The sequence below is a fragment of the Theobroma cacao genome, unplaced genomic scaffold, assembly GCF_053813885.1.
Source record: "Theobroma cacao isolate CCN51 unplaced genomic scaffold, ASM5381388v1 tig016, whole genome shotgun sequence".
NCBI classification, from domain to species: Eukaryota; Viridiplantae; Streptophyta; class Magnoliopsida; order Malvales; family Malvaceae; genus Theobroma; species Theobroma cacao.
Window position 1 is genome coordinate 41870 of NW_028291727.1, and position 12771 is coordinate 54640.

At 33.4% G+C, this 12771-nt stretch overlaps 1 protein-coding gene across 2 annotated transcripts; it reads left to right on the plus strand.

Annotated features, from left to right (window-relative positions):
* The first annotated feature begins 224 nt into the window (after nucleotides 1-224).
* Nucleotides 225-7676, plus strand: LOC148760185 (rust resistance kinase Lr10-like). 2 transcript variants are annotated; one of them, XM_088802841.1, is made up of 3 exons: nucleotides 225-1050; nucleotides 2495-2521; nucleotides 6433-7676. In XM_088802841.1, exons 1-3 carry the CDS (start codon nucleotides 333-335, stop codon nucleotides 7524-7526), a joined length of 1839 nt encoding a protein of 612 aa, XP_088658967.1. In that variant the 5' UTR covers nucleotides 225-332; the 3' UTR covers nucleotides 7527-7676. The 2 variants fall into 2 exon arrangements, with proteins under 2 accessions (XP_088658967.1, XP_088658966.1); XM_088802840.1 differs by lacking the exons at nucleotides 225-1050; nucleotides 2495-2521 and adding exons at nucleotides 4051-4874; nucleotides 6313-6339.
* The last annotated feature ends 5095 nt before the right edge of the window (nucleotides 7677-12771 follow it).

The following is a 12771-nucleotide window of genomic DNA, read 5'->3' on the forward strand; positions in this document are numbered from 1 at the left end:
AAAATCATTCAATGCAATTAGAACTCTTAATTACAAATTGATTAATATATATAGCAAAATATTTTTTAAAATGGTAATACATAAATATAGTAAACATATATGTATGTGTTTGTCAATTAAAAATTTCAATAACATCAACGTTTGTTTTCATCGTAATATTTTCTAATTTATGTCATCAAAAATAGCAAAAAACTGAAGTATAGAGTAGAAAAGATGTGTTGACTTGCTAGTTTGAGTCTTCTCCACTCTGCTTCAATTTTTGGTTTTAAAAGCATTGCCTCTGCCTCAGGCGATAAGTAAAAGGCGAGTTCTCGTACAACTGCCCAGACTAGATGCAAATGGTAATTATTCTCTGTCACTTCCTCTTGGTATTGAGTGCTTCAGCAGTTGGTCTTGGTCCAGTCTCGCCAGATCAAGATGCCTGCGAGCCAAAACACTGCAAACCCGGCCAGCCATCCGTCCGGTACCCCTTCCGGTTGAAAGGCCGCCAACCGGACCACTGTGGCTCATCTGGGTTTGACCTGTCCTGCAACAACAAGAACCAGACGGTGCTGGAGCTGCCCCGTTCGGTCAAGTTATTGGTGAAGCATATAGATTATGTAAACCAGAGGATTCAGGTGTATGATGAAGATGGTTGTGTCCAAAAGCAGCTTCAAAATCTTACCTTATCCGCATCTCCTTTCACGTTCCGCTCAGACATAGATCCCTACTATGACAGCAAACCGGGAAACTTCACCTTGTTCAATTGTTCAATTGAAGATCAATCGAATGATTATGATAATTACGGGAGCATTTCCTGCTTAAGTGTGCCTGGCTTCTACGTTAAATACTTGGATTCTGATTATGGAGGCTATGACCTGTTAAATTGCAGCAAGACTATAGATATCATTGATATTCCTCGAGGGTTGATGTCTGACCAGAAAAACAAGTTTTACTTCAGTTGGACCAACCCGGCGTGTGGTTCATGTGAAATACAGGGCAAAGGATGTCGACGCAATACTACCAAGGCCTTGGGCATAGAGTGCTATTACATCCACATGGATCATAAAGGTGCCACATACATATGAGTTTTTAAGTAGTATTGTTCTGAAATATGAATTTTTTTAATTAAAAGAAAATGAGTCAATCAATGTATTAAATATTTAAGTATTTTTGAAATATGAATTTAGTGTTGTTCACCCGTAATTCTTCTTTTTTCATTAAACCTGATCTAAAGGGTCTATGCTTTGAAATCTAAGCCAGGGTCAGTCAGGTTCAATCCTATACATAATTTTATTATTACTATAAATAATAAAAGTATTTTTATATTAACATTTTAATTTTTAAATTATATTTTAGATTTTAAAATATTTATTATCTATTTGCTAATATTAAAATAATAATCTCATTCCAAAAAAAAAAAAAACCAAAAATAAAAAGTAAATGGAGATTACAAATATGAGTCATTTTGATATCTTCTGTTTAAGTATTTTGTGCTTTTCTTGGCAACTTTGGGGAAGTAATAAGGGACTGAGAAATGGGTCATTTTGGCTTTAAGATAGTTTGACGTTCACTAGTTTGACGTTTACCTAAAGTTTGTGATCTACGTCGACTAAGAGCTTGTTTCGTAGAAAGTGTTGTCAGAACTAGAATTGTCTTAAAAATATTATAAACAGAGATTAAAATAATATTTGATAAATTCAGAAGATTAGTTGATCGTAAGATTAAAAAATTATTTGATAATATTTTTTATTTAATTTTGATAAATAATCAAAATAAAATATTTATCTTTATAATTAAATCAAATTGTAAATTTTAAATTGAAATAAATGAAGCTTCTTCTTAATTGGAAATAAAAATTGTCATCAAGTGAAATAATTACACTAAATGAAATAAATAATAATGTGAAGTAATATAATTCTAAATGCGAAAATGAAAGTGCAGCAAAAATTGTATTGTTAAAACTCATTTATGCTATAGTGCTTCATATAATTTTATAAATTATTATTCAAATAATATAAAAAAAGTTGATCAAATATTTATTATTATACATTGCAATTAATAATTTTTAATGAAGTTTTGATTTATAATTTTGTCTAAAAATTATAAACCTCGTGTATAAATTAAAATTTGTAAATTTTGAGATCTAAATACCTTGTTTTTGCTCTCTTCTATTAGCAAAAATAAGGTACGTAGAACTTTTTGATGTAAAAATTACTGACATTATGGGATAAATTAGGCTTCCCAAATTAGGGTACTAAACATGAAAACCAACTACTTTAACTTACAGTTCCAGCAAGAAATTGCTTGGTTCATATTAAATCAATACTTATTTTTTACCTATGATTTAATATCATTTACTCAAAATCTTGTAATTAAACATTAATTTGCGGGGCCGAAATCAATTTTGAATGTTTTAGAAACTTAAGGGAAACTATATATAGAGTAATGATATAGGATTATTGTACTGATGTTGAGAAATATAGCATGCTGATCATTTTTTAATGTTTTCCAGGTGCAAGAATGAAGCTAATGATTTCAGGTACATGGTTGTTCCATACATTGATTTTATGTTGAGAAAAGAAATGATCTGATGAAGCATTGTAATCTCTGACTAGGATCATGTTATTTGCAGGTTTAACCATAGGATCACTTCTCCTTTTATTGAGTGTCATTGGACTCTGTTGGCTGCACCACTTGAATAAAAAAGAGAAAGAGGGCCAACGCAAGATCGAACAGTTGCTGTGGTGGTGTCAAGCTTGTAAAGAAGAAAGTCGAGCACTCTGCTATATTTGGGAATGAGAAAGAACACAGATGTTTGCTATTTTTAGAAAATATTTAATTAAAATGAAATGGCCTCACAATTTCCTTTATAAATATTCATTTATTGAATTAATTCAGTTGAAGTCCAATCGGTTTCCTTGTTATTTACCTGCTTTTTTTTTCCTTTTTCAAACCATGTGTGCCACACATCAATTGCCATGCCGTGTCACACACTCTAAACCCTACCGTGTCACGGATCTCCATGGAGTCTAACAAACTCTAAACACTGGCATGTCACAGATTGCCTCCATGGCAAGTCACAAACTCTGAACGCTGACGTGTCACAGATTCCCTCCATGGCGTGTCACTAACTCTGAACCCTGGAATGTCACAGATTCCCTCCATGGCGTGTCACCAACTCTGAACTCTGGCGTGTCACAGATTCCCCCCATGGCTTATTGCGAACTCTAAACGCTGGCGTATCACAGATTCCTTCCATGGCGTGTCACCAACTTTAAACGCTGGAGTCTCACAGATTCCCCCCATGGCGTGTCATAAACTCTGAACGCTAATGTGTCACAGATTCCCTCCATGGCGTGTCACCAACTCTGAACTCTGGCATGTCACAGATTTCCTCCATGGCGTGTCACCAACTCTGAACTCTGGCGTGTCACAAACTCTAAATCCTGCCGTGTCACAGCCCTGTCACACATTCCCACCATGTCGTGTCACACATTCTCAACATGCCGTTTCACAAACTCTAAACCCTGCCCTGCCACACCCATCTCACATATGGCCTACTGTAACACGACCATTTCGTGCTTTGGATTCACATCTTTCTTCTTTCGATTCACCACTGTATTAGGGATTTCTGGTTTCACATCATTCTCCAAGCTTTCGATTCATCACGACCAGTTCCTCGTTCGATTTAATATCATTCTTTTCCTATTATCTGAATGCCATGTCTAAAATCTCTGAAAAATCATCTCATACAACATTATTTTGTTTTGCACAAGCTTCGCGAAAAAAAGGATGTTTTGCACAAAATTAGATGTTCGCAATTTCTTTACATATTTATTTTCTCATTTTTTGTCTGTTTGAGAGAGCGCTTCAACGAAGATGGCTCATTAAAGGCATTTTTGTCTCAAAATCTATTCTTGTGACTAAAAACAATTAAAATTATCTAAAAACTTATTTACAAAAACACGTTATTTTTAAGGGCTAAAAAAAAATTTTCCTCTTTTCTAATTTATGTCATCAAAAATAGCAAAAAACTAAAGTATAGCGTAGAAAAGATGTGTTGACTTGGTAGTTGGAGTCTTCTCCACTCTGCTTCAATTTTTGGTTTTAAAAGCATTGCCTCTGCCTCAGGCGATAAGTAAAAGGCGAGTTCTCGTACAACTGCCCAGACTAGATGCAAATGGTAATTATTCTCTGTCACTTCCTCTTGGTATTGAGTGCTTCAGCAGTTGGTCTTGGTCCAGTCTCGCCAGATCAAGATGCCTGCGAGCCAAAACACTGCAAACCCGGCCAGCCATCCGTCCGGTACCCCTTCCGGTTGAAAGGCCGCCAACCGGACCACTGTGGCTCATCTGGGTTTGACCTGTCCTGCAACAACAAGAACCAGACGGTGCTGGAGCTGCCCCGTTCGGTCAAGTTATTGGTGAAGCATATAGATTATGTAAACCAGAGGATTCAGGTGTATGATGAAGATGGTTGTGTCCAAAAGCAGCTTCAAAATCTTACCTTATTCGCATCTCCTTTCACGTTCCGCTCAGACACAGATCCCTACTATGACAGCAAACCGGGAAACTTCACCTTGTTCAATTGTTCAATTGAAGATCAATCAAATGATTATGATAATGACTGGAGCATTTCCTGCTTAAGTGTGCCTGGCTTCTACGTTGAATACTTTGATTCTGATGATGGAGGCTATGACCTGTTAAATTGCAGCAAGACTATAGATATCATTGATATTCCTCGAGGGTTGATGTCTGACCAGAAAAACAAGTTTTACTTCAGTTGGACCAACCCGGCGTGTGGTTCATGTGAAATACAGGGCAAAGGATGTCGACGCAATACTACCAAGGCCTTGGGCATAGAGTGCTATTACATCCACATGGATCATAAAGGTGCCACATACATATGAGTTTTTAAGTAGTATTGTTCTGAAATATGAATTTTTTTAATTAAAAGAAAATGAGTCAATCAATGTATTAAATATTTAAGTATTTTTGAAATATGAATTTAGTGTTGTTCACCCGTAATTCTTCTTTTTTCATTAAACCTGATCTAAAGGGTCTATGCTTTGAAATCTAAGCCAGGGTCAGTCAGGTTCAATCCTATACATAATTTTATTATTACTATAAATAATAAAAGTATTTTTATATTAACATTTTAATTTTTAAATTATATTTTAGATTTTAAAATATTTATTATCTATTTGCTAATATTAAAATAATCTCATTCCAAAAAAAAAAAACCAAAATAAAAAGTAAATGGAGATTACAAATATGAGTCATTTTGATATCTTCTGTTTAAGTATTTTGTGCTTTTCTTGGCAACTTTGGGGAAGTAATAAGGGACTGAGAAATGGGTCATTTTGGCTTTAAGATAGTTTGACGTTCACTAGTTTGACGTTTACCTAAAGTTTGTGATCTACGTCGACTAAGAGCCTGTTTCGTAGAAAGTGCTGTCAGAACTAGAATTGTCTTAAAAATATTATAAACAGAGATTAAAATAATATTTGATAAATTCAGAAGATTAGTTGATCGTAAGATTAAAAAATTATTTGATAATATTTTTTATTTAATTTTGATAAATAATCAAAATAAAATATTTATCTTTATAATTAAATCAAATTGTAAATTTTAAATTGAAATAAATGAAGCTTCTTCTTAATTGGAAATAAAAATTGTCATCAAGTGAAATAATTACACTAAATGAAATAAATAATAATGTGAAGTAATATAATTCTAAATGCGAAAATGAAAGTGCAGCAAAAATTGTATTGTTAAAACTCATTTATGCTATAGTGCTTCATATAATTTTATAAATTATTATTCAAATAATATAAAAAAAGTTGATCAAATATTTATTATTATACATTGCAATTAATAATTTTTAATGAAGTTTTGATTTATAATTTTGTCTAAAAATTATAAACCTCATGTATAAATTAAAATTTGTAAATTTTGAGATCTAAATACCTTGTTTATGCTCTCTTCTATTAGCAAAAATAAGTTAGGTAGAACTTTTTGATGTAAAAATTACTGACATTATGGGATAAATTAGGCTTCCCAAATTAGGGTACTAAACATGAAAACCAACTACTTTAACTTACAGTTCCAGCAAGAAATTGCTTGGTTCATATTAAATCAATACTTGTTTTTTACCTATGATTTAATATCATTTATTCAAAATCTTGTAATTAAACATTAATTTGCGGGGCCGAAATCAATTTTGAATGTTTTAGAAACTTAAGGGAAACTATATATAGAGTAATGATATAGGATTATTGTACTGATGTTGAGAAATATAGCATGCTGATCATTTTTTAATGTTTTCCAGGTGCAAGAATGAAGCTAATGATTTCAGGTACATGGTTGTTCCATACATTGATTTTATGTTGAGAAAAGAAATGATCTGATGAAGCATTGTAATCTCTGACTAGGATCATGTTATTTGCAGGTTTAACCATAGGATCACTTCTCCTTTTATTGAGTGTCATTGGACTCTGTTGGCTGCACCACTTGAATAAAAAAGAGAAAGAGGGCCAACGCAAGATCGAACAGTTTTTGGAGGATTACAAAGCTCTTAAGCCCTCAAGATATTCCTATGCTGATATTAAGAGGATAACAAACCAATTCAAGGAAAAACTTGGACAGGGTGGTTATGGTACTGTGTTCAAAGGAACACTTTCCAATGATGTTTCAGTAGCTGTTAAGGTTCTGAATAACTTCAAGGGAAATGGTGAAGAGTTCGTTAACGAAGTTGGTTCAATGGGAAGAATCCACCATGTCAATGTTACTCGCTTAGTTGGTTTTTGTGCTGATGGGTATAACCGAGCCCTTGTTTATGAGTACTTGCCAAATGAGTCATTAGAGAAATTCATATTTGCAGCCAAGGGTGAGAATCGTTTCCTTAGTTGGGAGAAGCTTCATGAAATTGCTTTAGGCATAGCCAAAGGCATTGAGTACCTTCACCAAGGTTGCGAGCAACGGATCCTCCATTTTGACATCAAACCTCACAATATTTTACTGGATCAGAACTTCACTCCTAAGATCTCTGATTTTGGTTTGGCTAAGTTATGTTCCAAAGAGCAAAGTGCTGTTTCAATGACAGCAGCAAGAGGAACCATGGGCTATATTGCACCTGAAGTATTGTCTAGGAACTTTGGAAACGTCTCATACAAATCAGACGTTTACAGTTTTGGAATGCTCTTGCTTGAAATGGTTGGAGGGAGAAAGAATATTGATGTGACAGTGGCCAATGAAAGCCAAGTGTACTTCCCGGAGTGGGTTTATAATCGTTTAGACAAAGGAGAAGAATTAGGAATTGATATCGAAGATGAAGGGCATCACAAGATAGCCAAGAAACTTACAATTGTTGGACTTCGGTGCATTCAGTGGTATCCAGTTGATCGTCCTTCAATGAAATCTGTGGTTCAGATGTTGGAAGGAGAAGCAGACAATCTGACAATGCCACCAAATCCTTTTGCCTCTAAAGATGAAAAGAAGCCTAAGAAGCCCATTAACAGAGAGCTAGCAGCTATTTCTGAATAAGAAGAAAAGCAATTTGCAGACTGCAGCCTTACAATCAAAATGAGTATTAAGCAATTGTTGGACTTTTGGTGTTGTGTATAAAGAATAGACAAATGCTTCATAACTATGTAGGCCATATTTTAATATCTTTCAATCTGAACAAAATCAAAATTTAATACTAAAGGACAAAATCTATATATACACGGAATGATTTTGATTTTCGGAGGATGATTATATCTATGCGTAGTTGCAATGAAGCTTAAAATATCAAAATGTTCAAAACATACCACAATGCTTAATAGAAAAATAAGTTAATATATATATATATATATACACGGAATGATTTTGATTTTCGGAGGATGATTATATCTATGCGTAGTTGCAATGAAGCTTAAAATATCAAAATGTTCAAAACATACCACAATGCTTAATAGAAAAATAAGTTAATAATTCCAATAGATAGAAATAGAATCAAAGTAGATAGATTGTTTTAATGATTGAGGCTTAGAAAGTTGACTTTTGCACAATTCTAATGGCAAATGTGCTTGGCTTGCTTGTTTTGAATAGCCAAATGCTCAAGGAGCTTAGAAATACATCAAATATCAAGTGTCTATGGTAAACAATATTGAAAGCAATGGTGGCTCTCTAAGAGCTTGAACAAATAGCTATGATACTTAAGAATTAAAAGAAAATGTTAAGGGCTTGAAGATTTGAATTTGAGTTTTTAAATTGAGCTTTGTGCTGTTGAGTTATGTTGTGTGTTTCTTGAATTGGATAGTGCCTTCTTCTATTTATGGGTATTTTTGCCAATTGTAAGTTCTCTTCCAATAGCAATTAACAACTTGAATTTTGGCGCAAAAAGATTTCCTTTCCCTTCCTTTCTCAAATGTCTTCTATTATAGATCAATAAAAAGTTTTAAAAACAATATTTTGACTGCATACTCTTAATCTTTTAATGTACGACAAAAACAACAATAAAACATTCTTACAAGTTACAAATCAAATTTTCTGTTTCAATGTTTTTAGAATAAAACAAAATCGAATCCAAACATAAAAAAAAATATGAAACCTCTCCCAACCGATACTTATAATTACTTCATCTGATTTTCCCTTTCTATAGATGTCCAATAAGAACCAAAGTAGTATAAAGTTGTGTGTGAAGCTAAAAGGTACATTGCTACCTTAGTGTAATAAAATGTATGTTGAACAAACAATACTACAAGGTAATAATAGATAATTATTTTATGGGCTTGTCTACTACTTCTTATTAACATGATCTTCTGACATTTCGAGAGAAAAGAGCAAATGTTTAGAAGGCATTTTCAAAAGGTCAACTTCACTTTGAAGCATCTCAAGGACATTGCTCATTGAAGAGAAACAAATGGGCTTCATCTGTATGCACCAAAGAGCAACTATTACCATTTTCCTCGCAATTTTCTTTTCATCATCTATAACATCACCCAAGTCTACTTTTCCACCTTGATCAAAGTGGTCATAAATCCAAGAAGGGAAGTATATTTGACTTGACTATTCAACTGAAACATTCAATTTTTTCCTTCTTCCCACCATTCCCATCAATAACATTCCAAACTGTAAACATTAGCTTTATATGAGATGCCACCTAGGAATTTGTAGAATAATTCAAGAGCAATATATCCTAATGTACCTCGAGCTATAGTAACAGACACAATACTCTCATTTACAGGATATAATTTTGCAAGTTCAAAATCAGAAATTTTTGGGATAAATTTTTTGTTTAAAAGAATGTTGTGTGGCTTGATATCAAAATGTAAAATTTACATTTCACATCCTTGATGCAAGTATTCGATTCCACGAGCCACTCCAAGAACAATCTCTAACATTTGTTCCCAATTTAAAAAAATGTTATTGTCTCTAGCAAAAATGATTTTATCCAAAGATCCATTTGGCATGAAGTAATATACAAGATGTCAAGCTCGATCTTATAAAATACTTGCTATGTCATTCATGTGATTGACAATATGCTTGCATATTAGGAAAGCCCCGAAAAATCATCAAAAGTCGATATTGTACCAAATGGTACTATTAAGTTGAATTAAGCCTCGAACTAGTCTAAATAGAGATCTTAAGATGAAATTGAGAATTTTAAAACCCAGAATGACTTAAAATGATGATTTGGAGTTCGAGGGCTGAATTGGAGTCAATTTGAAATTTTCATGATTCGGGGGTAAAATGGTCATTTTGCAACCCGAGGTTAAGACGTGAGTGTTGGATGAAATTTTTGACAAAGATTGATCATTTGGAGTATAATTTGAGTTTGAAAAGTGAAAAATTTTAATTCCAGCATTTTTTGAGCATAAAAGGCAAAATAGTCATTTTGCCACCCTAGGGGCAAAATTGTAATTTTACACACCCAACACTTGTCCAGCATATGAAATTTATCCAAAATTATCATGGATAATTGAAGAAATTTATATGGTGGAGAGAGAAAGCTTAATAGTTAAGAAATTAAAAATGGACCAATGGTAAGGTGACACATGGTAAATTTTTGTCCATTAATTATTTAGCTTAAAAATCAGCACAAATCAGCCCATTTTCTCTTCATTATGGCCGGCCATAGTAAGAACAAAGGAAGGAAAAGAAAGAACAAACCCTAGGAGGAAAAATTGAAGAAAAAGTGTGAGATTTCAAGGGATTAAGCTAATAAAGGTAAAATTTTGTGATTTTATCTTGTGATTTACATTACCCATGCTTTCTTTTTCATTTTTCATGCTTAGAACTCAAGTTTGCATGATGAACCCATGCTGGTCGAATTTGAGAGGAGAGGTTTTGAGCATTGATTTTGCTAGATTTCAAGCTAATTAAGTGTTTTTGGTTGTTTGGTAATGGAAAGTATAAAAATCTAGCAAGGAATCACTTTGTTCTTCACAAACCCACAAGAGGCCGAATTTTCTAGGGAGGATATTGAGGCTGAAATTGATGATATTTCATGATATTTTGGTGGTATTTAATGATTGGTGAGGCTAGAAATTTAATGGGAAATTTTAGCATGAGAATTTGAATTTTTACCTAATGTATAGACATGTGCGATTTATGATTCGGACCGATAAATTGAATCATATTCACAATCATTGAAGTATTTTAAGTATAATTGGAGTGTAGAAAGTGAAAGAAATTGATTTGGAGTTAAATTGGAGGTTTTAGCCAATTACACCGAGAATAGTACGAATTAGGTCGAATACCGTATTTAAACGGCTATTCGAACATTTTGCATCACATTTCGTGCATTCATATAGATTTATAGAGCCTGAAATAGTTTATGATAATTTGACACAATTTATTGAAATTCGTGTCATGTATGATGTATAGGTGATGAGCCCTCTAACAAGGGTAAAGAGATTGTGCCCGAAGACCAGGAATAGGAGTATATCGAACTCCTAGTACAGTGAGTAACCTTACTATCGTCTTAATTATCTAAAGTGAATTTTTATCCGATTTTGTGATTTTATGAAAAATGAGGTTAAATGATAAATTTTTGGTTTTATAAACAAACTGTGATTAAATGAAATGATTTTATAAATTGTCTTGAAATTTAATGATGGCTTTGAAAATAGAGTAATTGGAGATTGTGTTCATGTGTTGTAAATTCATGGTTTGAATCGAATGGCTTATGACAATATTTGCATGAATGGCTGAATTGGTATTTCTGTTGAAATATATGAACTGTGTATTTAGCCTTGAAAGGCTGTGAATTACAATAATTGCCATGTCATGCTATTGCAAATTTTATTGAATTGGTGGATTATATATTAATTAATCACTGCAGTAGGGGGTTTCTGTAGACCAACCTTTTAGAGGGGCACGGTAAACCCCATTATTTCTTACCTCGATCGTAGAGGCGCGTAGGATATCTCATGAGGTAAAGTTTAGGGTTCACTTGACACTAAACCACCACGTGAGGGAGAGCTCAGTCAACGCCAAGGAACGACTGTGATGTCCAACGAAAAATGTGTTTGATGCGAAATATGAATTTTTAACAGCCTTGGCGGACTTGGTTGGATGCCCGACGCAAAGTATCACCGAGTATGAGTTTTGGCACGAGCCAAAGTTTTAAGAAATTCATAAGCCATGTTGATTACTCGATTTATATGAATTGATTTTATTTGATTGAAATCAGTTGAAAGGTAATGAAATTATAGTATAATGACTTATTTTAATTGTCTCCATTTACTCGACTTTAGATGGTATCTGTTTACTCACTAAGATTTTATAATCTCACCACCCTCCTTTTCAACCATTTCAGGCCTGAGGTAGCCTGTGGATAGCAGATATCGTCAGGGATTATAGTCGACTTTACTACAAAAACTGTAGGTTTACTGCCTTTGTACACTTTTGTTCCTTGTGAGCCCACGAGTCACTGTAAAGTAAATTTCATATCCCAGTTATCTGTATTATAGTACGTATGAATTTTTTTAGCTTTTACATTATAAAAATTATTTACCGATGACTCTATAAATATTGTTTTACAAGAAATTAGAATATTTTATTGAATATTTTTATTTTATTCAAATAGTTGCAATATCATTTTTAATAAATGTTTTAGACACCCAAATTTATTTTAAATCATGAAATATGTGTTTTCCACTCATTTACTATATTTTTAGTTAGGTTCGGAAAATTACGAGGAAAAATGACGAAAACGCCCCTATGAGGTGAAAATTATTTTTCCACGGTTTTGAAGGGGAAAAAGCTTAAAATTCTTTAAAAACCAGGTTTGGCGATGATTACTCACAGGGGAGATGAAAAAAATGGTACTAAAGCCTTACGGGATTCCGGTTGGTATTTTGGGCAGTGAATGTCTATCAGGACGTCGCGGTGGTTGTCACGGGCTTGAGGGGAGTACCGGGTCATGACACAAGAGCTTGTTTTGATCCTTCCACACAAAATCCAATAAGTCATGCCACATTAACATGATGAATCCTATCAATGGTAGCTATTTCATTAATGAAATCTTTGCTCTTACCTTTTGACTTTCTCAATAATTTTATTGCAACAAGGTGACCACTTTGAAGCTTTCCTTTGAACACTAATCCATAACCTCCTTAACCAAGTTTATCTTTAAATCCTTGAGTCATTTCTTTTAATTTAAGAATAAGAGTACCGAATTGGCACGAAACTATTTTGACTTTGAAGGAATTCTTCAATGATATCATCAATGGACAGATGTCTCTTTTGTAATTTATACGTGACAAGTGCAACCAAGCATGATGTTCCCAGCAAAACTCTT

Coding starts and splice junctions, on each gene's coding strand:
- LOC148760185 (XM_088802841.1), top strand. CDS start 333: ATGCAAATGGTAATTATTCTCTGTCACTTCCTCTTGGTATTGAGTGCT. Junction 1,051..2,494: donor CATCCACATGGATCATAAAG/GTGCCACATACA, acceptor AATGTTTTCCAG/GTGCAAGAATGAAGCTAATG. Junction 2,522..6,432: donor AATGAAGCTAATGATTTCAG/GTACATGGTTGT, acceptor TGTTATTTGCAG/GTTTAACCATAGGATCACTT.